Raw genomic sequence first — 24,434 nt, 5'->3', positions numbered from 1 at the left:
TAACTTGACCATTTTAACCAGTTTTAAGCGTACAGTTCAGTGGCATGAAGTACACACACACTGTTGTGCAGCCATCAGCACCATCCGTCTGCAGAACCTTTTCTTCCCAAACTGAAACTCTGTCCCCATTAAACAATAACCGCGGTCCTTCCTCCCCCCAGCCCCTGGCAACCACCATCCTACTTTTTTTATTGGTCTCTGTGAATTCAACTGTTCTAGATAACCTCACGTAAGTGGAATCATGCAATATTTGTCCTTTTCTGTCTGGCTTTTTTCACTTAGCATAATGTCCTCAGGGTTTGCCCATGTGGTAGCATGTCAGAACTTCATTTCTTTTTAAGGCTGAGTAATATTCTGTTGTATGGATGTACACATTTTGTTTATATCCTGCTTTTTACTTTCACTCACCATGCACTGGCAATTCTAAACAATGTCAACTATAAAATACTCCCTGTCGAGCCACACTGTCCCCCCTCCTCCCACTTGGGATGCCACTGAATTTTCCTACAGGTTTCATGGGGAGACATGGAAGAGGGTTCTACATCTTACATGAAAAAATTTCCCAAAGTATCTTTAAGCATCTCTTTTTTTCTAAAATTTCTTCTGTCTCAGGCAGCTTGTCCCATTATTTCTCAGTGTCTTCTGATTATCCCTTTACACAAATATAAATGGATAAAAAAATGGATTTCTTTAGGTTACCAAGGACAGCAGCCTTATTTTAAAGATGGGCTTGGACGTAGAAAAGAGGTATACTAGAGTGAATACGAATAGATACAAGGCCTCCACAGTGATGAGTTTGGGCTGGCCCCTCCCTGGAGAGAAGGATCAGACAGATTTGTAATCTGCAGGCTCTGAACTCTTGAGTATCGATTTGCTGTCCCGGATAGAGATTCCTTTAGAGAAGGGAATGCACTCCGAACGGGATTAAAATAGAGTCACTTCCTCATAAAAATTGTGCTTTGGAAGGAGATTGGGAAGTTTGACTACATTTATGAAAAATGACCCAGTGCATCTAGAACAGCAAGCTTTCTCTTTTGCAGTTTGGTGCAATTTTTGCTGGTGCCCAGAAGAACGTTGGCTCTGCAGGGGTCACGGTGGTGATCGTCCGAGATGACCTGCTGGGGTTCGCCCTCAGAGAGTGCCCCTCGGTCCTGGATTACAAAGTGCAGGCCGGAAATAACTCCCTGTATAACACACCTCCCTGCTTCAGGTAACTCCAGGGTATGGCTTGGGGACCAGTGAGGAGGTCTCAGTATTTCCCATCAATACTAGTTGACTTTTTAAAGTAGGGCATGATGCCACGAATCAGTGATCTATTAGCCCAGATATCCTATTACGATTCTCTGCCCAGGTCTTCCCTGGTGGCGCAGCGGTTGAGAGTCCGCCTGCCGATGCAGGGGACATGGGTTCGTGCCCCGGTCTGGGAAGATCCCACATGCCGTGGAGGGGCTGGGCCCGTGAGCCATGGCCGCTGAGCCTGCGCGTCCGGAGCCTGTGCTCCGCAACGGGAGAGGCCACAACAGTGAGAGGCCTGCGTACCGCAAAAACAAACAAACAAAAGAAGATTCTCTGCCCAGTTCACCTCTCCCTTGTCCCCGCTCTGTGCACTGTTTGATCAGCTTTCCTTGCCTTTCTTTTGGCATGGTTTTGTTTGATCTTGGTAGCCTTGGTGGTTCACCATTAACCCGAAAGCTTTCTGCACAGGAAGTGTCATGCTTGCTTCTCAAACAACCAGTGCGGCTTTGGAGAAGGACTTTCAGAGGCCGGGCTACTGGTCTTTTTCTTTCCTTACTGGGTCTGCTTGAAGCTGGCTGCCTGGCATCTAACACACTGGCTGGAACAAACGCCTCTCTGGTTTTTCACCCAGTCTGCAGGGGTCCTGTTAGCCTGGCTTCCCCTTATCCGAAAGAGAGGCTGCATTACAGCACTTTTGGGGAGAGTAAGGCTACCCCACCGTACAGTCTTTTAACTCCCAGACTCAGGTAGTTTGTGAAAATCTTTGTGACACCTAGGATTTAGCAATTGCCTGAGAGATTTTACTACTAACAAGCTGTGTGACCTTGGGCAAATTGCTTAACCTATCTGTGCAGCAGGTGTCTCCAGGAGTAATTGGTTGCTGTGAGGATTGAATGATTAATACATATGTATAAAATGTGCTTGGTGAGTGCCTGGCTCTCAGTGACTTATAAATGTTAGCTGCTGTATTATTATTGTGGTTTCTGTTTTATCCCCAGCCTTAGCAGCGGGGATAAAAGAGCCAGAGTCTATAGATTATCTTATCTTTCCAGGGCAGCTATGATGTAAAATAGTGATGTGTATGACCCTCTTTATCTCCCAAGCACCCTAGGAGGTGGGTACTCTTATTATTATTCCCATTCTGCAAGTGAGGAAGCCAAAGCCATACTTGAAGAAGTGGCATAGCCGGGGTTTGAACCCAGGCGGTCTGGCTTGAGAGCCCAGGTATGCACACCCTGTATCTTTGTGCTCTTCTCAAGCAAAACTCTCAGTGTGGGTTTGCGTTGGAAAGATCCCATCTCTGGAGAGCAGTTGGCTCCTGGGAGTCCAGCTCTCTGAGTCTCCCGGGTTTTCCAGGGATGGTAGAAGTTCTCTAAAAGAGCGTACGAAGAGGGGCTCGGGCTGGTACAGGCCGCAGCTCTGTGGGGTTGGGGCTCTGTGAGAGGTCTCCCTCTGAGGCGCTGCCTGCAGGAAATTTCTTCCACATAATTTACCAGGGGAGGAAAGGAGCTTTTTCCAAAGTTAGAATTCTGATGGAAATTTTTGCTGGTTTTCTGTGCGGCTCGCATGGGCCGGAGCAGCTTCTCACTTTGTGTCCCCTGCTTTCCTCGGGGCACGGAGGGCTTCAGTGCTTACTCTCCTGGTCACCTGTCAATCCCACTCTGTTTCACCCCGGTTGAAAGTGCTTCTGAAGTGCCTGGTAGGGATTGGGGGGCAGGGCTGAACCTCTCTCACCTGCCCGTCTTATCTCTGGGGTTTCTGGCAGTGGAAAAACCGGTGACCACCGGCCAACTGGGAAAGGAGCAGTGCCGTGCTGAGCGGTGCAGGACAGTTGGGGAGCCTGAGTGCAGGGCCCCTGGAGAAGGAGCTTCGGCTCCAGGCTGTGAGGTGGCAGGAGGTGGCGGGAGGTGTCTGTCCTTACCTGTTGGAACGTGCAGCCAGGGCCTGGCTTGCAGGCAGGTGAGTCTTTCCGGGGGTGGGGCAGAGGCCACCACAGCTCCGCGAGTGCGATGGTGGGAGAAGGCAGGGAGAGCCCTGGCCCTGAAATGGGGCCTGAAATGGGGCTGGCAGTTCTGATCAGAGCAGGGGGAGCTGTCACGCCCTCTGGAACCTTCTCCATGAGTGACCGGGAAGCACATTTTTAAAAACTCCAATGGATATGTGTTAAGATGCAGTCGGGTAATATTAGAGTGAAAAATCAGCAGAAACAGTGAGAAAGCAGGTCAGTCTGTCTAGTGGGAGATAAAAAGGTCTGGAGTCAGACCTGGTGGGCACTGAGAGAAAGTCCTCCTGTGAGTGACTCAGAGAGAGTCATTCCCCTACCAGCCCCTGTGCAGGCCTCCACCCCAGGCCCTGACCGGTCGGGTCAGCTGGCCAACCTGGGCACCTGGGGTTGGGGCACAGGCTGGGGGAGGGCAGATACTCCCCGCCCAGAGCCTTCCTGCCCGAAGAGTGGGCTCAGCCAGACACCCAGAAACAAGGGTGGAAAAGGGGCGAAGTTTCCTCTCCAGACAGATCAGAAGAGTGAACACTGAGACCATCTCAGGGCAGGATCGCTAACAGTATTTGATCAGAATCATATAAACGTGGAGGACCAAAGAGATTGGGTTAAAGGTATTCTGACCCAAGACACCCCTTGGTGTCTTGCTTTCTTTTACCCCGAAAGAAGAGAAAAGGAGAAAAGTAAGTCTGTATAATTGAGTAGTTACCCTAAATCTATGACTTGAAAAACTTGGATTTCATTTGGGGTACTTCAGCTTTCAAGATTAGAACATTGTAGTTCATGCAGTGAGAACAAGCAGTGAATGGAGAGAGGAAGCTTTGTGCAGAGCACCCTCCCCCCGGCCCTGGATGTAAGAGGATAAGGCGCCCAGAACACTGCAACTTTGTATTACATGGAAGCCCTTGAAAATGTCCCAAGTTTGAAAAGAAGCTCTTTTTTTTCTTTTAAACTCGGAGCCAAGTGACCACAGGCCCCGGGCGGTTTGAACTGAGCCTTCCTGTAGTTGCCTGTAGCCCTGAGCAGTGAATTGGGGTGGAATAAAGGACGGCGTGGGCGTTCCTGGGCACTAAGCCCAGTTCATGGACAAGCAAACGGATGCCTAAACTTCCCTTCTAAGCCCACAAGACATTTTTACTTACCACGACTAACTAGCTGTAGTGTGAGGTAAAGTAACTAATAAGAAACAAAATGACCCTAGTGACCCAGGCCGCCTTACTTATCAGCATAGGAGTGTGGGCTGCCAAGGGGGCCTAGTACTTCAGAACAGCCAGGGAGAGTTTCCCGGGGAACTTTCTGGTGTGCTTTTCTAATCCCTAGTGCCCACAGAGTATTTCTTGTTGCCTTAAAAAATTAACACATGGTCTTGGCAAAGATTCCTGAGGCGAGCAGAGCCTGCGGGGTAACCATTGTTAACTGCTTGCTGTGTAGGGCATATGCAAACAGAGCCGTATGTTTAATTATAAAGATGGAACTTTACCATATAGGCTGTTCTGTGAATTCTTTTTTCTATCCAGCAACGTTCTGTGAACACTGCCATGTCAGCTCAGACGCCTGCCTTTTTTCCCCCTTTGAATTGCTGAGTGATATTCCAGAGAATGGATCTGCTGTGATTCACGTAGTCATTTAATGCGCAGGCTGAGACAGTGTACCTGCACTGTGTGGGGCAGGGGACATTTTAGAAGTGAAGCCGTACTCAGTTAAAAGTTAACCCTGGTTAGTGGGGACCAAGTTTCAAAGCTGCATAAGCATTTTAGGGCCCCTGTGTTTTGAAGCTTTCGGATTGTATGGGGGTAGAAGCGTGAGTTAATAATGCATCGGCAGCTCCAGTCGACTCACAAGGCCGGACATCCTTTCACTCCAGGGGCATCTGGTCTCCGGGAGAGCCTGCTTCCTCTGAGCCCCGTACCTCACGCTGAGGCTTTGTAGACCAAGGCTAAAGGTGCTGGTTCTGGGCAGCGTGTAAAATGGGTGGGCTATCTGCTGACTGTGCCTGCTCGGATCTCATTAAGATCAGCCAGAGGGCTTCCCTGGTGGCGCAGTGGTTGAGAGTCCGCCTGCCGATGCAGGGGACGCGAGTTCGTGCCCCAGTCGGGGAAGATCCCACATGCCGCGGAGCGGCTGGGCCCGTGAGCCATGGCCGCTGGGCCTGCGCGTGCGAAGCCTGTGCTCTGCAACGGGAGAGGCCACAACAGTGAGAGGCCCGCGTACCACACACACACACACACACACACAAAAGATTAGTCAGAGAGCGTGGGCAGTGAGTCTGGGCATAGGGGTGAGTCACACAGCAAGAGGGAAGTGTGTTGGTGCTGAGGTCTGGCTGGGACTGTGGACCTGGCCTAAGCCTTTGCTGCAGCCTTGATTTGATGAATCAAATAGCAGCAGCTTGGGAACCCTGGGGTAACAGAGCTGCAGGTAGAAGTGAAGCTCGGCTTCCAGAAAGTGCTGTTGAACCGGCAGCCACCCGCAGGTGGCTCGCTGTGATTGGATCACGTGGCAGGGTGTGCGGCTGTGGTTTGTGGGGGAGTGAGCAGTTTGGGGTTAGATGGAAATTCGAGAGCACCTTACGGAACAGAGAAGTGGGAGGGCAGCACCGTATCTGGAACACATGCCTACACGTCCACACACGCGCACGTGTGCTGTGATGCCCCTGGAGCGGCTGCTCTTGGCAGCTGTGTCTGGCTTGGTGCCAGCCTGGCTGCCCCGCTGGCAGGTGAGAGAGTGGGTGAGGTTCCTGGAGCCCCTAGTAACCCAGAGGCCTTTGTTACTGTGGAAAGAGCTGGGGCTTTGGAGTCGGACCATCTGGGGTTGGAATCCTGGCTTTCTCAGCCACTTATTAGATGACTTTAGCCAAGTTAAGCTGTCTGAGCCTGCCTGTTTCCTCATCTGTAAAGCGGGATAATGGTAGTTCTGGCCTCGGATTTTTTTGATCAATATAAGGGAGAGTCCTGGACCGCTGAACAGTCCTTCCCCTCTCTTTCTTCTTTCTCCTTTGCTCCTCTGATTTCTCAGCCCTTATACAGAGAGCTCCAGCCGAGGCTGGAAATTATTCAGAGGCTATTTTCTGCTTTGAGCTCCCTCGCCGCTGCCCCTAGCTACCATTTCTCATTCCTCCCAGGGCTGTCTGGGGAGCCAGGCTGGGGAAGCTTCCACCGGGGCTACCGCATGGTTCTGGGTGCTGGCTGTTCTCTGCCCAGTGCCCGCTGGGCAGCCCAGCGTGGGCTCTGCTACCTTCTGGGGTAGAAACACCGGGATTCTCCACGTGCCTGGAGGCAGTGAACGAGCCAGTCAGGTATCTTGGGCTTCCCTGGGACAAGCTTCTGGTGTTCGAGCATTTTCCCCTCCCCACCCTGTCATGGTGTTAGTAAGTAAGCGAGGAGGCAGCTGTGTCTGGGGGTCCCCACCCCAGATCTCTGCGGGACATTGATGCTCAGCAACTAAGTTTGCACAGATTCTTATGGGGGACCTTTGTCCCACTCATACAGAGGCCATTGCTGAGCACAGACCTTTTCCACGCTCCCAGTTCGAGGAGGATGGTCTCTTTTCCCCGGGAGACCTCTGCTCCTGTCCCGTGGGCTTTCAGTGAGGTGCACAGAGAGCCCTCAGCACCTTTTTATTTTTTATTATTTTTTAATTTTTTGGCTGTGCCGCGTGGCATGTGGGATCATCGTTCACTGACCAGGGATCGAACCTGTGCCCCTTGCAGTGGAAGTGAGGAGTCTTAACCATTGGACCGCCAGGGAAGTCCCCTCAGCACCTTTTTAAGCAGAGGGGCTTTCAGAAGATCACTGGGAAAACCATCCGCTGCTCTTCAACGTCTTGTGTTTTGGGCTTAGTTTTGAGCACTTAAACTAGTAAAGATACTACTAATTACACCTGCCATGTGCCAGCCCTGCACTAAGCCCTTCACCCAACCCATTTCCTGCAGTCCCCCCAAGAGCACTGAGGTCTCTAAGGGACAGAGTTGATATTCTGGCTCGGTAAGCGATGCACCCAAGCTCTATGCAGGGCCGAGGTGCGGCGGGTCCTCCTGGAACCGCATCCCACCCCGTCTGCACTCCTGTGTCTCAGATGAGCCTCCTTCAAATGTTCCTCGTCGCTCTTACCTCATAACTCACCGTTTCACCAACACACAATTCTGCCTCTTCTCATTCCCAATTCAGAAAAGCCTATGGAGGGCTCTGATTGGTCCAGTTAAGTCCCCTGCTCAACTCTGAAACCAGGGGAGCAAGGGACCCCGCTGGGTCCTCCTGCTGGGTGGAGTTAGGAAGGGCAGGGCAGCTGAAATGCTGGGTGTCCACCGTCGGTTGGCAGGCCTCCCCGTTTCCAGGTGGGAAAGTCGAGATTTGGATCCCTGGGGTGACTAATCCTGGGTAATCTGTTGGGGCAGCACTGGTTCTAGAGTCAGGACTAGGACTTGGAGCCTAGGCTTTTGGGCACTCTGCCACCCTGCCTCCGCCCGGTGGTGGGCTGTGCGCCGGGGCTTTGCGGGAGGAAAGGTGAACACTGTGCTTCCAGCCTTCCAGAACTGCAGGGTCCAAGACACGGGCGCCCAGGAGTAGAGAATAAAGAGCCAGTGGTAAAAACTAGGGGAAGTGTGGGCAGCGGGCTCTGGGCGTTCAGAAAGTGAAGAGTTAACTGGTGGGGGTGGGGAGCTAGGTGTCTGAGGATGCTTGTGGCAGGGATAAAATGTCAGCAGGGGTGGAGACAGGGAGCTGTGTTCCAGGTGTCATGAAGAGTTTGCGTTCGGGCTTGGGCTGGACTGGTGGGCACCGATGTGACCTCTAGTGAAGAGTCTAATTAACCCTCTTTTCTGAATGGCCCCCAGGGGCCTAGAGTTGGGTTGATCTTCATTTTTGCTCCGTGACACACTCCTGTCCTTGGTGTACACATGGCCCACTTTCATCTTGTCTCTGTCTAATGGTGTCTTTAAGTCTGTTTTAGTACGACTTCAGACTGTTTGCTTGGGTGTCTTTCCACTTGTGCAAGGCTGAACTCAATGGATATATGTACTTTTTTTAAAATTATTTATTTATTTATTTATATTTTAAGATCTTTATTGGAGTATAGTTGCTTTACAATGGTGTGTTAGTTTCTGCTTTATAACAAAGTTAATCAGTTATACATATACATATGTTCCCATATCTCTTCCCTCTTGCATCTCCCTCCCTCCCTCCCTCCCTAACCCACCGCTATAGGTGGTCACAAAGCACCGAGCTGATCTCCCTGTGCTATGCGGCTGCTTCCCACTAGCTATCTATTTTACATTTGGTAGTGTATATATGTCCATGCCACTCTCTCACTTTGTCCCAGCTTACCCTTCCCCCTCCCCGTATCCTCAAGTCCATTCTCTACGTGGATATATGTATTTTTTACTCTTTATTTTAGCATCTATGTCATGGGCTTGGTCCTGGAGTGGATTAAGAACAACGGCGGTGCAGCAGCCATGGAGAAGCTTAGCTCCATCAAATCGCAAATGATTTATGAGATTGTTGATAATTCTCAAGGATTCTATGTGTAAGTTGATGGGGTTTTATCTCACATTTTGCCTCTTGTGAATTTAAAAATGGGTATATGCCATGTCCTTTTGGAACATGGATGCAGCCACCTTTCGCTGAGACACCGTACTCCTCAGGAGCATGAGTTAGGTAAGTCTTCCCTCCTGCATCCCATGCCCAGGAATCCCGGGCTTTGGGACCTGTCTCCCAATGGGTGGTAACGTTTCTCACACCACAGACCCCGGGGCAGACCCCTCTCCCCAGCCTCACCTCCTCTGTATGTCCCCTGGGGACAAAACACGTACTTGCTGGAAGCTCTCAGCTTTACCTCAGGACTCCCTGGAGACCCTTGGTATAAACACCCACTCCTGGCCTCTCCCCTGGGTTATTTACCCTTTTAGGAAAGTTTACTCTTTCGCTTATTACAGGACAAACACTCCCATCTCAGGCCTGCAGTTGGTGAATGGAATTGGCTCTGGTATGAGTTGACTCCTAGTTAAATGTTTCTGTGACGAATTGATTCATGAACATGTGTTGACCGCTGGACCAACACCAGAGCGCGTATGGGCCTTGTATTGATCTCCTAGGGCTGCCAGAGCAAAGTACCACTAGCTTGGTGGCTTAAAACAAGAGAAATTTATTTTCAGTGTTCTGGAGCACAGGAGTTCAAAGGCAAGCTGTCAGCAAGGCTTTGCTCCCTTCAGAGACTCCAGGGAAGAATCCATTCCTTGCCTCTTCCAGCTTCCAGTGGCTTCAGGCATTCCTTGGCTTGTGGCTGCCTCACCCCAGTCTCTGCCTCTGAGAGGCCTTCACATGGCCTGCTCCTTTCTTGTGTGTCTTGTCTTCTGTCTCTTACGTTGGATTTAGGGCCCACCCAGATAATCCAGGATGATTGGTCTCATCTAGAGATCTTAGCTTAATTGCATCAGCAGAGACCCTTTTTCTAGGTCACATTCGCAGGTTCTGGAGGTGAACACGTGGGTAAACCTTTGCAGAAGCCACCGTTCAACCCCCTACAACAGACCTGTCACCAAAATGCCAGATATAAAGTACCTAGTACAGTGCCTGGCACACAAGGAGCTTGAGAGATGATGTTTTCATTTGTTTTTCCCCTCCTTCAAGGTGGGGACGCTGTGGGAGGACCAGACTTTATGCTCTGTATGCACGTGTGTTTATACACTTACATGCGTAAACACTTACACTCATTTGCCGAGCCAGGACCCCCTTCTTAGCGGCCTTTACTCTTTGGAGTTCAGTGTGTTGTAAGAAAAAATATCTGGCTGACCATAACAAAGGAATTTTCACTCTGAAGAATTTAGTGGGCCTCGTAGGACAAAAAACTGGTGCCTCAATCCTGCCTTAGAATTGTACGTTTTACCCAAGATTTGCTAACACATCTCCATAAGCATCCGTGGGTGGGGTTGTACTTTTAGGACAGGCCTAACTGCTGCTGTCCCCTCTGCCCTTAAATGCCTGCCTGCTCCTGTGAGTTCTTGGCGTGTGATGACACCCCAGCCACAAGCCCTCAGGGAGTCTGGCTTGGCTGAACGACTTGACCTTTGGGGTCCTCTTCCACATGCCATCTGGGGGAAGGGGTACACACTGTGCACTTCTGCCTGCTCTGTGGTTCTGTGGCTTGGCCCTTGGGAATCTTCCACTTTAGAGCCTGACGTGTGAGAGAGGAGGCCAGGGTACTCCACTAGCGCTGACTGGAGCCGTTGTAACGTGCGTGATCAGCAGTAGACGGTCCAAGGAGTTCATGGCCAAGGGCTAAATAACGAGCCTTGAGCTGGGGGCAGGGAGATACTGCTTTGGCTGGAGGCGAAGGGAGGGCTTTTACACGAGCTTGAGCCTTGGACAGGAGTAAGAATTAGGCAGAGAGGAAGGCGGAAGTACTTTTAGGAATTTTTAGGAAGGCAGGGAATGGCCTCTGCAAAGCACTGAGGGAAGAAAGTAGAGTGTTTGGAGAACAGAGAGTGGGCTACCTGAAGGGCACGGCTCGCGCTGGGATTGGAAAGAAAGTCTGGTCTGAACAGAGAGTGGGCTACCTGAAGGGCACGGCTCGCGCTGGGATTGGAAAGAAAGTCTGGTCTGAACAGAGAGTGGGCTACCGGAAGGGCACGGCTCGCGCTGGGATTGGAAAGAAAGTCTGGTCTGAACAGAGAGTGGGCTACCTGAAGGGCACGGCTCGCGCTGGGATTGGAAAGAAAGTCTGGTCTGAACAGAGAGTGGGCTACCGGAAGGGCACGGCTCGCGCTGGGATTGGAAAGAAAGTCTGGTCTGAACAGAGAGTGGGCTACCGGAAGGGCACGGCTCGCGCTGGGATTGGAAAGAAAGTCTGGTCTGAAGACATGTTTAATTCACTAGCTCATTTATCCATTCGTCTATCTACCCATCCACCCACCCATCCATCTACCCATCCATCCACCCACCCATTCATCCGTCTACCCATCCATCCATCCATCTATCCGTCCGTCCGTCCGTCCATCCATCCATCCATCCAATGGCGCCTGAACACTCCTCTGTGCTAGCCTTGTTCCAGGCTCTGGGGATACCCAGAAGAATAAGTCACCTTTCCTGGCTCCATAAGAGTGATCAGGATCTGAGTGTGAGTAAGAGCACGTGGCAGCTGTTGTGGAGGGGAGACCAATTTTCTATGGGCTTTTGGCTCCGTATGTTTCTCGGGAGATGTGAAGGCACAAAATGGGAGGACAGGAAGCATGGTGATGCCTCCAGAAGAAATCCAGGAAATTAAAAACAAAATAAAGCATAGGAGGAACACCAAGAATCCCCTGAATTCTCTCCCCGCAGTTGAGATCCTTTAACTGCAAGCACCCAACCTGGCGTTTCCCAGAAGGCAGCCTGTCGAAGCCAATGTGGCAGGCAGGTCATCTCCTGAGGAATCTCATCACCTTCCCATGCAAAACTCCTCATTCACTTATGAACAGCCTTGACCCCGAACTTGCATCCTCTTCCGAATAAGCCTCTTTCTGGGAACTTCTATTCACCCCCTGGGCCACCTGCCCAGAAAAGGTCATCCGGCTCATGGTGTTCCTCTGGGACCTTGTTACCAGGGTCAGTAGCAGGCTTTGCTCCCTCTCTCCTCTATGTTAGCAGTTGGACGCTCACTAGTTGTCTCTGTGTGCACTTGGGTTTTCAGGAAGTTCTTTGCTATGGAAATGTGGCCCCGAAGAGGAGGTGAGCAGTTAAATGCGAATGCATGTGGATAAAGAGTATGTAATGTAGACGTTAAGAACATGGGCTCTTGCACTGGGTAATTTGTGTAAAGCACCAGAAACCGTATTTGGCACTTAGGGAGCATTCCTTAAGGGTTAGCTCTTAATAGTATTTGTGGTTATTATTGAAAGCACCTAGGATGTTCCTGACACATCGTGTTTAATGTGTATTAGATATTAATTTTAATATATAAAGCTGTTGAAGTGATCAAATCCATATCTACATCTGAGGTCACCTTTTCTCACTTTCATGTGGGGTCCAGACCTTAGGAAAGAGAGGGAAGCATGTGATGTGTCTAGTGACAACCCCAAGCTAAAATAAAGCAGGCAGAGCCCTTGGCGCTTTACAGCTATGAATACATTTTATTGTCATCACAACCCTGTGAACAGACAGTGTTTTACAGCAGCACAGACAGGTTAGGGTCAGGTGCAGCGGGGAAGTGGGATCAGGCAGGATAAGAACATGGGGAGAGTCAAGGGTGCTGGTTCCAGAGCCTTTACTAAGGAAACAACAAAAATCACAAATGATATTGACTTTTTATTTCAAAATGCAGGAATCAGTGGAAAAACTAGAAATGATCATGCTCACAATTGTGATCAGTTATGTCTAAATATGTAAAAGTCAGTTACTTTCCCATACTTCAGAAATAACAATAAAAAACAAGGAAAGATCCCATTCGCAATAGTCACAAAAATTAGTAAATATCTAGAAGTCAGTTCAGTGTTCACCTGAAAAAGTTAGTGCAAAAGGATAGATGAAACATTTTAAACATACATGTTAACATTAATAAAATGTAATGTTAACATATGATCTATTAACGTATAAAGCCACTGGCAGAGGGAAAGACATCGGTGGAAAAGTCCAGAAACTGGTCCATGTTTACTTGAGAATTGCATTTTAAATTAGACAGTTTTAAAGTCTAACGTGACTTTTTGTCTAATTGACTGATTGAAGCATTGATAATTCATTTAAACAGAAATTAGATATTTGCATCACAGCATACACAAATTCTAGTCCATCGAAAAGATGCAAATGCAACTAAATGCAAGTAGCAAATATAAAATACAGGAGAGAATTTATGTGTAAGTGTAGGGAGTACAGAAGCCTTCCTAAATAAGCCATAAAACTCAGAAGCCATAAAGTAAAAGATATTTAATTACATGAAAATTTAAAACTTTTCTACAGTTCAAGACATAAACAAAACAAAATGACAGACACAAAGTTTGGTAGCGTATTAACATATAAAGGTTACTGTTGATATAGAGAAGAACCACAAATAAATGAAAAAGGATAACCAAATTTTAAAAAGGCAGGGGGTGGTTTCTAACTGTATGAGCAAACAACTCAGAAGAAACACAGCTGGTTAATAGATGAATGAAGAGGGGCCAACTACTTTAGGAAATGCAGATTAAAACCATGGGATTTTCTTCCCCTCTGATCAGCAGAAATTCTAAAGACTGATAACATCTGATGTAGGCAAGGGAACAAACACACTTTGGGTATGTTAAGTAAAAAAATGTGTTCAATTTTGGAGCGAGGTTTGCAGCGTCCATCAAAGTTCAAAACTCTGCTGCTCTTTGACCAAAGACTTTTACTTCTAGGCACCTGCCCTCTGCCAGTACTCTGCCTTGCCCAGAAGTGTGCACAAAATTGGGCACCCGCAAGTCCAATGCGGGATACTTACGTTAACGGGGAAAATCTAGAGACAACCCGGGTGTCCTTCAGGAGGGGTCTGGTGAAGGAAATTAAGATCCATCCGTGGTATGGAGTAACGTGTGCGTGGAGAGCGGGGAAGGTCTGTGAGCAAACTGGGAAGATGACCTGATAACGTCATCAGGTCAAAAGGAAAAAGCAGGTGTAAAAAAGGACATGTGTATTATCCCACTTAGAAACCCACAATGTTTGTATTTGTAAATACTATATATGTATATATGTACATGTGGAAACACACATATCTACATGTATACACATTTGTGTATCTGATCCTGAAAATGTGCAGAAGACTGTTGATGGCAACCACCTCTGTGGAAGGGTAGATCTTCATATTTTTACTCTAGTTTTCCTAATCGTGTGCAAATTTAGAATTAATTTTTTATTTAAAAGTTAGGCAGTCAGGAGCGGCCTGTGGGCTTGTCTCACCTCAGGATGCACTCGTCGCGCCCTTGTTGTTTCTGGTTTGTCTTTTGGAACAGACACCGCTGAAATGAGCGTCTTGTCTTCGCTTGCCAACTGCCTGTGGTTTTCTTGCGCCCTCCTAACCCTCGCCACCTTTGTGAGATGCTGTTTCCCACTCAGGCGGTGCCTTTCCCCTCACACATGCCCCTCTGGTACCTTGGGAAGTCCTGGGGTTTCTCAGTGGGCATTCTAGAAGACTCATCCCAGAGATGCAGTGGGTTTTTCAGCCACGTGCATTTGGGGAAAACTCTGTTCCTGTATGAATTATCCTCTTGGGAGTTCACGATTCACCGGAGCTCTTGAGACGCTCTAGGAAGTTGAGTCAAGAAACCCGTGTAGCCCTGTTCATGCAGGATTTCCTAAATTTCTATGACTGACTGTGACACCGCTTTTCCCGTCACAACCATCCTTATCAGCTTCCGTCATAGGCTCCCTGGGGAGCGCTGCTCACACTCTGGCCTGGAAGCTTTGCAGTCCCAGGATGACCCGCTGCTTCCACGCCCACCCGGCCCCCGTGCTAGCGCTCTGTCAGCCTGGCACCTTCTCCCTGCCCCCAACTCATTCAGGCCACAGGCCCTGCCCTCGCTCTGGGATTTAGTGATAACGCCTGGGAGCGGTGGACCAGCACAGACCACGGCAGTGCTCGGCGTGGCTCACAGGGTTTAAAACACACAATTTGAGCCCTTACTGGAACATGTGAAGATTATTTAAATCCAGATGTCTTATTTCATAATCCCCGTGTCTCTGAAAGTGGGAGAAACAGACTGGGGGGGCCGTATGTTTCAAGCAAAAGGGAGACTGTTTCTCTGTGGAAGAACAGGCCCTCACAGTTAACAGGTAACGTAGGGAGTTTGTGCTGAGTCTGTCATGTTGGGCCTGTTATACTCATTTATATGAGTCCCTATTGGCATTTGAATTTGCTGCCCATGCTTGAAACTCCCCAGTGTCCCTGTCTTGGTCATCAGGCCTAATTCTGTTGACCTAGAAAGTTCTTTGTGGGAGCTTTCTAGCAGGGCTCTCCCGCAGTGTCCCCACCCTCCAGCCCCTATGTCGTAGTGCTTTTTCTAAAACACGGAACTGGTTGCGCAGACCTGATTACTCCTCTTTGCTCCAGGATCCAATTGATCCAGTTCCCAGGAGAGCGTGTCTGCAGGGCCCTCCGCGGTCTGCAGTCCTGCCCCCAGCCAGGCACCCAGCACCCCAGGTGCTGCAGAGAACTTGCTGGGGTCCCCTGTGCCTTGGCAGACACAGCTGTCTGCCAGATGCCCTTCCTTCGTCTCCCCCTGTCCTGACCCCTCCCACCTCCCTTCCTCTGAAACCTTCAACCTTCCCTCGGGCAGAGTTACTTGCTCAGCCCTGTGCTTCCACAGCGCTTGTCCTGTGGAATTTGAATTCCCTCCACAGCCATCTTGCTAGGTTGGGAGCGGCTGATTCCCCTTCGTCTTTTTCTTCCTTCCCTCAGCCCCGCAGCAGGGACACTCTCGGGCACCGTGCAAATTTAATCTTCAGTTTCTAGTTGTTATGACATAGTTGCTGTCATGATACCATCTACGTTCACAATAGGATGAGTAAATGTGTGGGGGATGACTGTAAATACAGATTCTTTGTAAATCCATGTTCTTAATTCTTCCCCCTTTTTAATATTTTTTCCCCTTAAATCACATGTCCTTTTTGCTGCTCCAGCTCTATAATTGGACTCTCACCTGGGGAGCCTGAGGCAGCAGAATATCAAAGAGGGTAGACACTAAATTTTTAATTTAAATGTCAACCAGGATAACTACTACCTGTGCAAAGGGGGGCCCAGAATTCAGGCTCAAAGCCTATTACCAGATACTTGGTTTCCCTTCTTGTGTCTCTTCTGTCCATCGATGTGCACTTGACTCCTATTAACTTTAACAGGAATTATGTGTGTGCCCTGAGGGGCGAGCATAGCTTTTAATGGGGGCGTCCTCACACTGCTTTTATTTGCTGTTTAATTTTAATGAATCCCACCCTGTAGAAGGGGAAGAATGAAATAGGATGTGCTTGAGAAAATGGAGAGAGTTATTACATATCTTCCTTGTAATCCAGAGTAGCGTGTCATCTGTTCTTCTGTTTGTCTCCTTTGGTTGTCAGTGGAAGATAATTTTGGCTTGCCTACTTTCCAAATCAGAAACTGAAGTCAAATACTAACGTATCCTAGATGAAATTTGACTCATTCATTTTTGAGAGTCTGTGAGCCCTGTGTAAGGTGCTGAGAATAAAAAGACAAATTTATTGACTTCAATAGTTATTTACATAGCATTGAATGTGTTCCAGACACTTCTAAATTCTATCAGTTATCTACTTTTGCATCATAGAACACTTCAAGACAGTGACTGAAAACCACAGCCATTTCTTTTGCTCAGGATTCTTTTCAGTCAGCAGGTGGGGCTGGGCTCAGTGGGGTGGTTTCTTCTGCTGGTCTCATCTGAGATCACTTCAACCAAAGTCACCTGGTGATCCACCTAGAGTGTAAATGGCCCCCCTCATCTGTCTGGCAGCTGGTGCTGGCTGGCTGTGGGCTGGGCCTGTTATTTCCAGCAGGCTAGCTGGGGCTTGCTTACATGGCAGTGATGTTTTAAGAGGGCAGGTAGAGAAGCTGCATGCCCCTTGAGGCCTCAGCTTGGAAGTTGCACGGCGTCACTCTTGTTACAGTCTCTTGGTCAAAGCAAGTCCACAAGGCCAGCCTAGATTCAAAAGGTGTGGAGCACAAGACCCCACCTCTTGCTGGGAGGGCTGCAGAAAATTTGTGGCCATTTAGTCCTCACATCAGAGAGGCACAACAGAGAGATTTAGTAACTTGTTCAAGGTCGCACAGCTTGGGACAGTACAGTGTTTTAAGTGCTTTGAAAGCTGCTGCTCATTATTTTTAAATCTTACGGCCACTATTCGGACCAACTTATTTTTTTTCTCTGCAGCCTTGTAGAAAAAGGGTCATTCACATTGCTGTGTGGCTGCCATGGGTTGGAAGCTTCATATATGTTGTATCACTGAATTGTCATAACTAGTATGAAATGGAGATATTATTATCATTCCCAATATTCAGATGAGGAAACTGAGGCTCTTGGAAATTAAGGATGAGTCGTATAAGAGAATGTTAACTCACTGTTCCATATGCAAGAGTGATCTCCCTAAGTAAATTATAAATGTCCTGGCGCAGATCTTTTTTTAATCTCTTGTTTGCACCTGGAAAATGGTTTTAAAAAATTTTCTGTTGCTGACAGTTAAAACTGGATTAGATAGCAGCTGTGCTTTAGGGCATCCAGTTCACATTTATTACATTTACTTCATAGTCTGCTTTCACCCTAACTAGTGGCAATAGAATTGCAGGTTGATGGGAACAATCTTACTCTAATCACCTGTACATTTCAGTATACTCCATTATGATGTTTAAATATATAACATACTATTAAAAGAACATTAAAGGGAAGATAGAATTATCCCACATTCTCACATCCTGAACACAAATATTTTCTGTTTCTCTATGCTTCCTTAGAATCTTTATGTCCACATTTATACTGTAATTAGAGTACCCATAACATCTAAAATTTTTGACTTATTAGATCACAAACCAGTTCCATTTTGCAGCCTAATCTTTATATTTATCTTTTTATGTGGCATCTTAATACTTAGTTATAAAGAAATGTTATAATTTATTTTATTTCTATGGTGGCCGTAGGTCGTTTCTAACTTTACCTGTTGTAATTAATTACAGAATATATGATGTTCTGGATGGGCTTTAGTTCAGGTATTTTGTTTAATTCTATCTCTAAATATGTACTCTCATATTTTTTGAAAACATATGTTCTGAATTTGATTCCCAACTCCTGTCAAGAACCATGTAAATGTGTGTTGTGTGTGTGTGTTGTGTGTGTGTGTTGTGTGTGTGTGTGTGGTGTTTGTGTGTGTCTGTGTGTGTGTGTGTGTGTGTGTGTGCGCGCGCACGCCAACAGTTTTACTCTGGGAAGTTGATTTAAGGAAATAGTTCAAACATACAAAAAATGTCCAAGTAATCCAATGTTATGATGTTTCTTCACATGTTAGTATAACTTTATTTTTTGTAACTAATGCTTTACTTTTTTTTTCTTTTTGCTTTTCTGTAACCAAATAACTGACATAGAGTTCATGTGGGGTATAAGTTTTCAATCTAAATCAATTTTCCCTATACAGCACTACAATTATCCCTCTCTGTTCATTAAATAATATTCACTTTCCTGGAATTATGTGATTCTTATTTTACTGAATGCTTAAATATAATATATAAATGGGTTTATTTGGATTTAATAAAAATTTTTTTTCTGTTGCCTTGTTAATGGCAGTTGCACATTGCAGAAAAATAGCTGGAACAAAAAACATGTTTTTCAGATGTCCAGTGGAGCCCCAGAATAGAAGCAGGATGAATATTCCATTCCGCATTGGCAACACCAAAGGAGATGATGCTTTAGAAAAAAGATTTCTCGACAAAGCTCTTGAACTCAATATGATCTCCCTGAAAGGGCATAGGTGAGTACTTGTCCTATCCAGAAGCTGGTCAGAGAATTGGTTTAGTTTTCAGACGCTGAAGGAGACACATCTAGGAGCCTACCCATCCTGGAGTAGCAGTTATTGTAACTAGTTGGGAAAGACCATTTGTTATGGAGGTTCTCCTGCCGCTGCTTACAGGCCCCTTAGCACGATCCCACGGCCGAGAGCATGGCGGGGGCCACATCTTCTAGGAACTTTGGTCAAAATTACCTTTGAAAATCTCTGCTCTGACAGCACAAAGGGTGCCATCCCCGCTCTGGTGCAGCTGGCACAGCCTGTTCAGTGTAAGAACAGACACTGCTGCTCCCCCGAACGTCAGAGAGAGTAGTTAATTCTGTGAGCTCCATGGAAGATGTGTGTTCTCACGCATGAGAATAGCTGTCTGCTCCCTGCCCCCTGCATGGCAGGCTCATCAAAGAGCTGAGCTAACCTAGGTTCCACATGAGCGTGACGGTTCTCCACTGCGTTGGAAAGGAATTTTTTAATGACTGAGATGTGTGACGCTCCTGGCCACCCGCGGGGGCCTTCAGGTGGGAGGTTGGACACGATAGTCTCAGGTGCTGTGACTCTCTCAGGTGCTGGTGACGGGAAGGAGGGTTGTCTTGATGCTCAACCAGATGCTCCTGTTCTTAACGGCTGCATCTGTGGTTCTTCTAGGTCCGTGGGAGGCATTCGGGCCTCTCTGTATAATGCTGTCACCATCGAAGATGTCCAGAAGCTGGCAGCCTTCATGAAGAATTTTTTGGAGATGCACCAGCTATGAGCACATCCTAACCAATATACACTCTGCCCTTGAACAATGTACAAAATTGAAAGTCACTTGGGCATGGCTAAAAAAAACTAAAGAAACACAGTATTTTTCTCGAATGAACATGCTTCTGATAGATTTTCTTCTTTTTTCAGAGAACAGCAAAACATCCACAGCTGTCCCAAGCAGTTGAAACTTAACCTTAATTCTGACTTGAACTGGAAGCTTTTAAAAAATCTTCTCTTGCTTTTCTACCAAATTCTAACTACTGTTGTCTTTGCTGCTACTTTTTCTGCCTAGATCTCATATTCAAAGCTGTCTATGAGTTTAATTATATGCAAACTGCAGGTTATTATTTTTAGAGACACACAAACACACAGCACGGAGGGTGGGTGGAGCCCTCTCGGTGCTGAATTTTGATCCTTTGCAAGATGACAGCAGTGGGGTCTTCTGAATTCTGCGGCTATTAATTCAGGTCACCACCGACCGTGTTGTGATGTTCCAGACTGAGAGGCAAACCGGAGATCGTTCTTCATACCATTATTCTCACAAAGAGATAAAAGTGGCATACTATATGTTTATATAGCAAGGTCTGTTGTTAATACCAAATAGTTTATATCTCTATGCATTTATATCTCTGTGCCTTTATATTTCTAATAATACGTTTCTTGTTGATGTATGTTGAGACTTTGAGAAGTTGTTGGGATCCTTGACCTTGTGCATTAGAGTGTTACGTTCTCAACAGCTGTGTGCCTCCCCTTCCCCCTCCCCTCTCCCTTTTTAAGCTGCTTCACAAGATTTGGAAGCTCCCTGATTCACTTTTACTTTCCTTTCAGTGGGTAGAAGAACGGTTGGTTGGTTGGTTGGTTGGTTCTTTGTTTTTCAGTTATGCTGTTAAACTAAACATCTCTGTTAAACTCCCTTACTGTTTGTTCACGTGACTGTTCTCTTTCTGGTGTTTGACCAGTGATGCCATGAGTTCGGGAAGATCTTTGCTGAAGAGTCTTTTCCCCTCTTGTTTATCCATTGTCAGTGTTTTATGTTGACCGTACGAAGGACATTAAAGTCCTAAAACATCTAAACCTTTGTCAATGAATTTCTTTACATGCTTTTTAGACAGATTGTTCTTTTAAAAACTTTATGTTGGGAAAACTTGTCTAAAAATAGCATCTGTGAAGGGTATTTTCTTTAAAAAGGTGTAAGACTCGAGTCCTGTACATCCACGTCTTTAATGATTCAGCACACTGGTACCTTTCCGTTGGCTTTTGGAATGGACAGTATCAACAAACCACGTTACAACACAGCTCACGGTATAAAGTTCTATGAACTTTGTCCCCCTTAGGCTGGAAACATGCCGCTAGGACAGTTCTGAGCTATCTTCGTGTTTCGTTGGATGTGTAATGAGGACTATCCTGATCCTTCGTGCCAGCTCTGCACCAATTAGTTGGGTTAGTTGGGTTTCCTGCTTAGGGCTAAACCTTACCAATCTTGGTTCTCTCATCTGTGAAAAGGAGGATTGAAATAACTCCCCCACTTATCTCAGGGATGTTTGAAGAGCTTAAAACGAGGGCTCAATGCAGGATGTGACTGATAACCACAGTACATTTTTAAATGGCAAAAGCCGGCCAGTGCTTGGACGCCATCCAAGTGTTCCCATATAATAGTTCTCAGAGTCTATTTTCCCTCCTTCCTCATCCATTCATGTGATGGTGACAAGTCCCTGTGGTTTGTACCGGCCCCAGATCTCTTGAATCTCCACTTATTTCCATTCCCATTGCCACAGCCAGCTCTGTCAGCCCTCAGCGGATCATTTCAGCAGCCTCATCTGCCCACACCTGCCCCTACCAGCACAGCCCTTGGGACCATCACTTCCCCTTCATGCTCCTCCTTGGTTCATAAAAAAGCCCAGGCTTCTGAGCCCAGCGGTCACAGCTTTGTGGTATCTGGTCTGGCTGCTTCTTTCTTGTGTTTCTGGTTCTTGGAATGTGGCGAGCGTATATGCCCATGCTACGTCGGGTAAGCCTGGAGTTCCTGCCCCCGCTCAGCAAGACTGACGTTCCTTCAAGACACCTGCCAACCTCCTGACCTTGTTTGTGTCTCCTGCTTTGGAAGGATGCGCTTTTCCTTTGTTCTTATAAGCGTGACCCTTTTATCCCGTCACAGCACCTCCATTCTGTGTTTTCCTGTGCCGAGGGTGTCTGCTTACATGCCTTCCCCATCAGAGCAAGGCACAAGCCCTGTTTCTCCACCTCCATCACCTGGCATCCTGCCTTGCCCTTAGGAGGAGCTCAACGACTGTCCGTTTAATGAATGGAAAGACAGAGCTTCCTGAATTTCGCAAACAGCCTGCAGTAAAGGCAGAGGTACAATCTCACATACGAGGATGTTTTAACTTTTCAAAAGCTTACTATGTAATTTCATTTTTTACTAAAATGTAGAATCTTGGAGGGCTCCCAGACTCTTCTTTATATTTGTGTGAAAGTGTTTGGAAAACGGTGAGCAGCTGCGTTCATACCAGGACAAAGGGTAGTCGCTGCTGTCTGGAGCTCAGGTCGCTGGAAGATACTCACTGAGCGAAAACCTTGACCTTTGAATGTCTCGAGTGAGTGAACGGACGCCAGTCTGCTGACCACGTGGAGAGAGGTGGAAGGGGAGATAAGGATGCAGGCCCCGGGTCAACAGGCTGCGGGAGCCACAACTGGCCAGTCTTTAAGATTAAAAGCAAAGTGAACGGACAGGTGTCTTTCAGGCCTTGGGAAATCTGTGTAAGGCTTGGTGGCCTCATCTTCCTTTAGATCTTCCAAAGTGTCCTTCTCCCAAACTGATTCTGACTATTTTTCTCTTTCAAGATTTGACAACTCATAATCATGTTAATACCACCTAAGTGAGAAAAAACAGATTTGTTCCCACGTTGCTTATGTTTACCTCCACACACTGCTTCATCCCCAGCACTGCGGCTCTGTTCTTTGCCTGCACAAGAAACAAAATTGGAATTGTTCTGTTCCGTGCTAGTCTGTGTTGATCTAAGTATCTAATGCTGTCTCGTCACAACTTAGCAGATGCTGGAAGGTTTGGCAAGCCCTCAGGTGAACTATGTGATGTAACAAATATTCCCTTTTTTCCCCTTTAGAGCTTAAGGAGCCACTAAGACCCCGTAAAATGGACAAGACCCATTGATAGATGTCCAGCTCTGCCGGAGGCCCTTGCAGGTCTGGCCTTGTATCACTGTGTGATTAATGTTTGTTGTATCGTGTTCTTTGGAAGGAAAATAAAATGAAGAAGAATTTTCTCACACTTGATCAGAATGAACATAATTAAAAAGCGAAATGCTACCCCGTCTGCAAAGAAATCAATCACTTTAATTGGAAAGAAGATTCCTTGCCTCTGTTTGTAATTGGGCTCTTGGTAAGTTAGAATCGGAATCCATGACAGTTTGTGATAAATGGTCTCCTTTGGGGCTAAAGAAGGTAAGAAGTTCTAATTGCCCCTGGATTATTCCAGAGTGGGTGGAAAAGCTTGATCAAAGAGATACTGGGAGAGAGCTAGAAAAGCTAGCAGTGAGCAAAGATTTATTGAATTTCTTTCTAAGAAGCTAAAGAATAAAATAGTTCATTTGTTGTGACAAAAACAAGAGCCTCTGGTATTTGAAATCCCAGAGCAAATTGGATTTTCTAAGAAAATAGGGAACTGGGCATATTAGAAAAAGTTTACTTACACAGAGGTTCTATAGTTAGGTTATAGAAATTGGCTTTGCTTACTTGTTAGCACACGAGAAAATTGACAGCCTTGCGCCTCACTTGGGGAAAAGTATGGAATTCATACTTTGAGTGTTTAAATGTATAAGTAATTGGCACTGAGTTTAAGGAAGTCCAAAATGTTTTATTCAAATGAAAGCGTAATTTAAGTTAGTAGACATGTACTCAGGGTCCTAGTGAATGAATCTACTGACCCAATCCCTGTTGGTATCCTAGCCTTTGTCTCTCTTCAGCTTGCCTAACAATACCTGAAGAATAAGGCGGATTTTAGGTTGATGTATTTATTTTGAATTGTGTGTGTTTATTTTACGTATCTATATAGAGGTAGATATATAGTTATAGATATAATTTCAAACTTAAAGAAAAGTTGCAAGATTAGTACAAAGAACTCTTGTATATGCTTTACCTAGATTCACCAATTATTAATATTTAGCTTTATTTGCTTTGGCATTCACTGTCTCTCCATATATACATGTTTTTTTCTCCTGAACCCCTTAATGGAAAGGAGACATTGTGCCCTTTCCCCTAGAAATAGTGATTACTTCCTAAGTGAAACAACATTTTCTTACCAAACCACAGCACCGTGGTCTAAGTCAGAAATTTAACATTGATACTGATCTACCGTCCATATTCAAATTTTGCCACTTATTCCAGTAACATCCTTAATGGCTAATTTTTCCAGGCCAGGAACCAGTCTACCATCATGCATCGCACTTAGTTCTCATGTCACTTTGGTCTAAATATGAAATAATTCTCCAGCCTCTTTGTTCTTCATATTATTGAGAGTTTGTGACGAGTATAGGCTGGTTGTGGTGTAGAATGATCCTCGGTCTGGGTTTGTCCTCTGTTTCCTCATGGTTGTTTCATGTTCTGTGCTTTGGATGGGGTTCCACAGAGGTGACGGTGTGTCTGTCTGTGCATCCGTACAGGAGCCCCCTCATGGTCATCTGTCTCATTAGCATCTTGGTTAAGGTGGTGCCCACGAACTTTCTCCACTGTCAAGTTTTTATTTGTTCCTTTGTAGTTAATAAGTCATTTATGGAGAGATATTTTGAGACTCAGAGTATTCTGTTCTTCATCAAACTTTTGAATTACATACTGGTTCATAGAACCAGTAATTCAGGTGGATTTATTTGATGGAGAAGGTGAAGTGATTCTTAATGCTTATTTTCCACTAGTAGTTTTACAAGCCACTCTACTCTCTCCCAAAGGAAAAGAATCCTAAAATATAAGCAGGC

The 24,434-nt window shown here is 46.5% G+C and overlaps 1 protein-coding gene across 3 annotated transcripts in view; it reads left to right on the top strand.

The window, feature by feature from the left end:
* Nucleotides 1-22,705, top strand: part of PSAT1 (phosphoserine aminotransferase 1) — a 31,579-nt gene extending 8,874 nt beyond the window's left edge. Inside the window, exons 6-9 of one of the 3 annotated variants that reach the window (XM_060300811.1) lie at nt 1,041-1,210; nt 8,627-8,755; nt 18,535-18,672; nt 19,351-22,703. In XM_060300811.1, the coding sequence (XP_060156794.1) occupies nt 1,041-1,210; nt 8,627-8,755; nt 18,535-18,672; nt 19,351-19,456 (543 nt within the window). In that variant the 3' untranslated portion in view covers nt 19,457-22,703. Of the gene's footprint in view, nt 1-1,040; nt 1,211-8,626; nt 8,756-18,534; nt 18,673-19,350 lie in introns of all 3 variants that reach the window. The other 2 variants (XM_030876951.2, XM_060300810.1) reach the window with 2 other exon arrangements.
* Nucleotides 22,706-24,434: the final 1,729 nt, after the last annotated feature.

This window comes from Globicephala melas, chromosome 6 (assembly GCF_963455315.2).
Source record: "Globicephala melas chromosome 6, mGloMel1.2, whole genome shotgun sequence".
NCBI lineage: Eukaryota > Metazoa > Chordata > Mammalia > Artiodactyla > Delphinidae > Globicephala > Globicephala melas.
The sequence above is the reverse complement of the archived record's forward strand: the minus strand, read 5'-3'. Positions and strand labels throughout refer to the sequence as shown.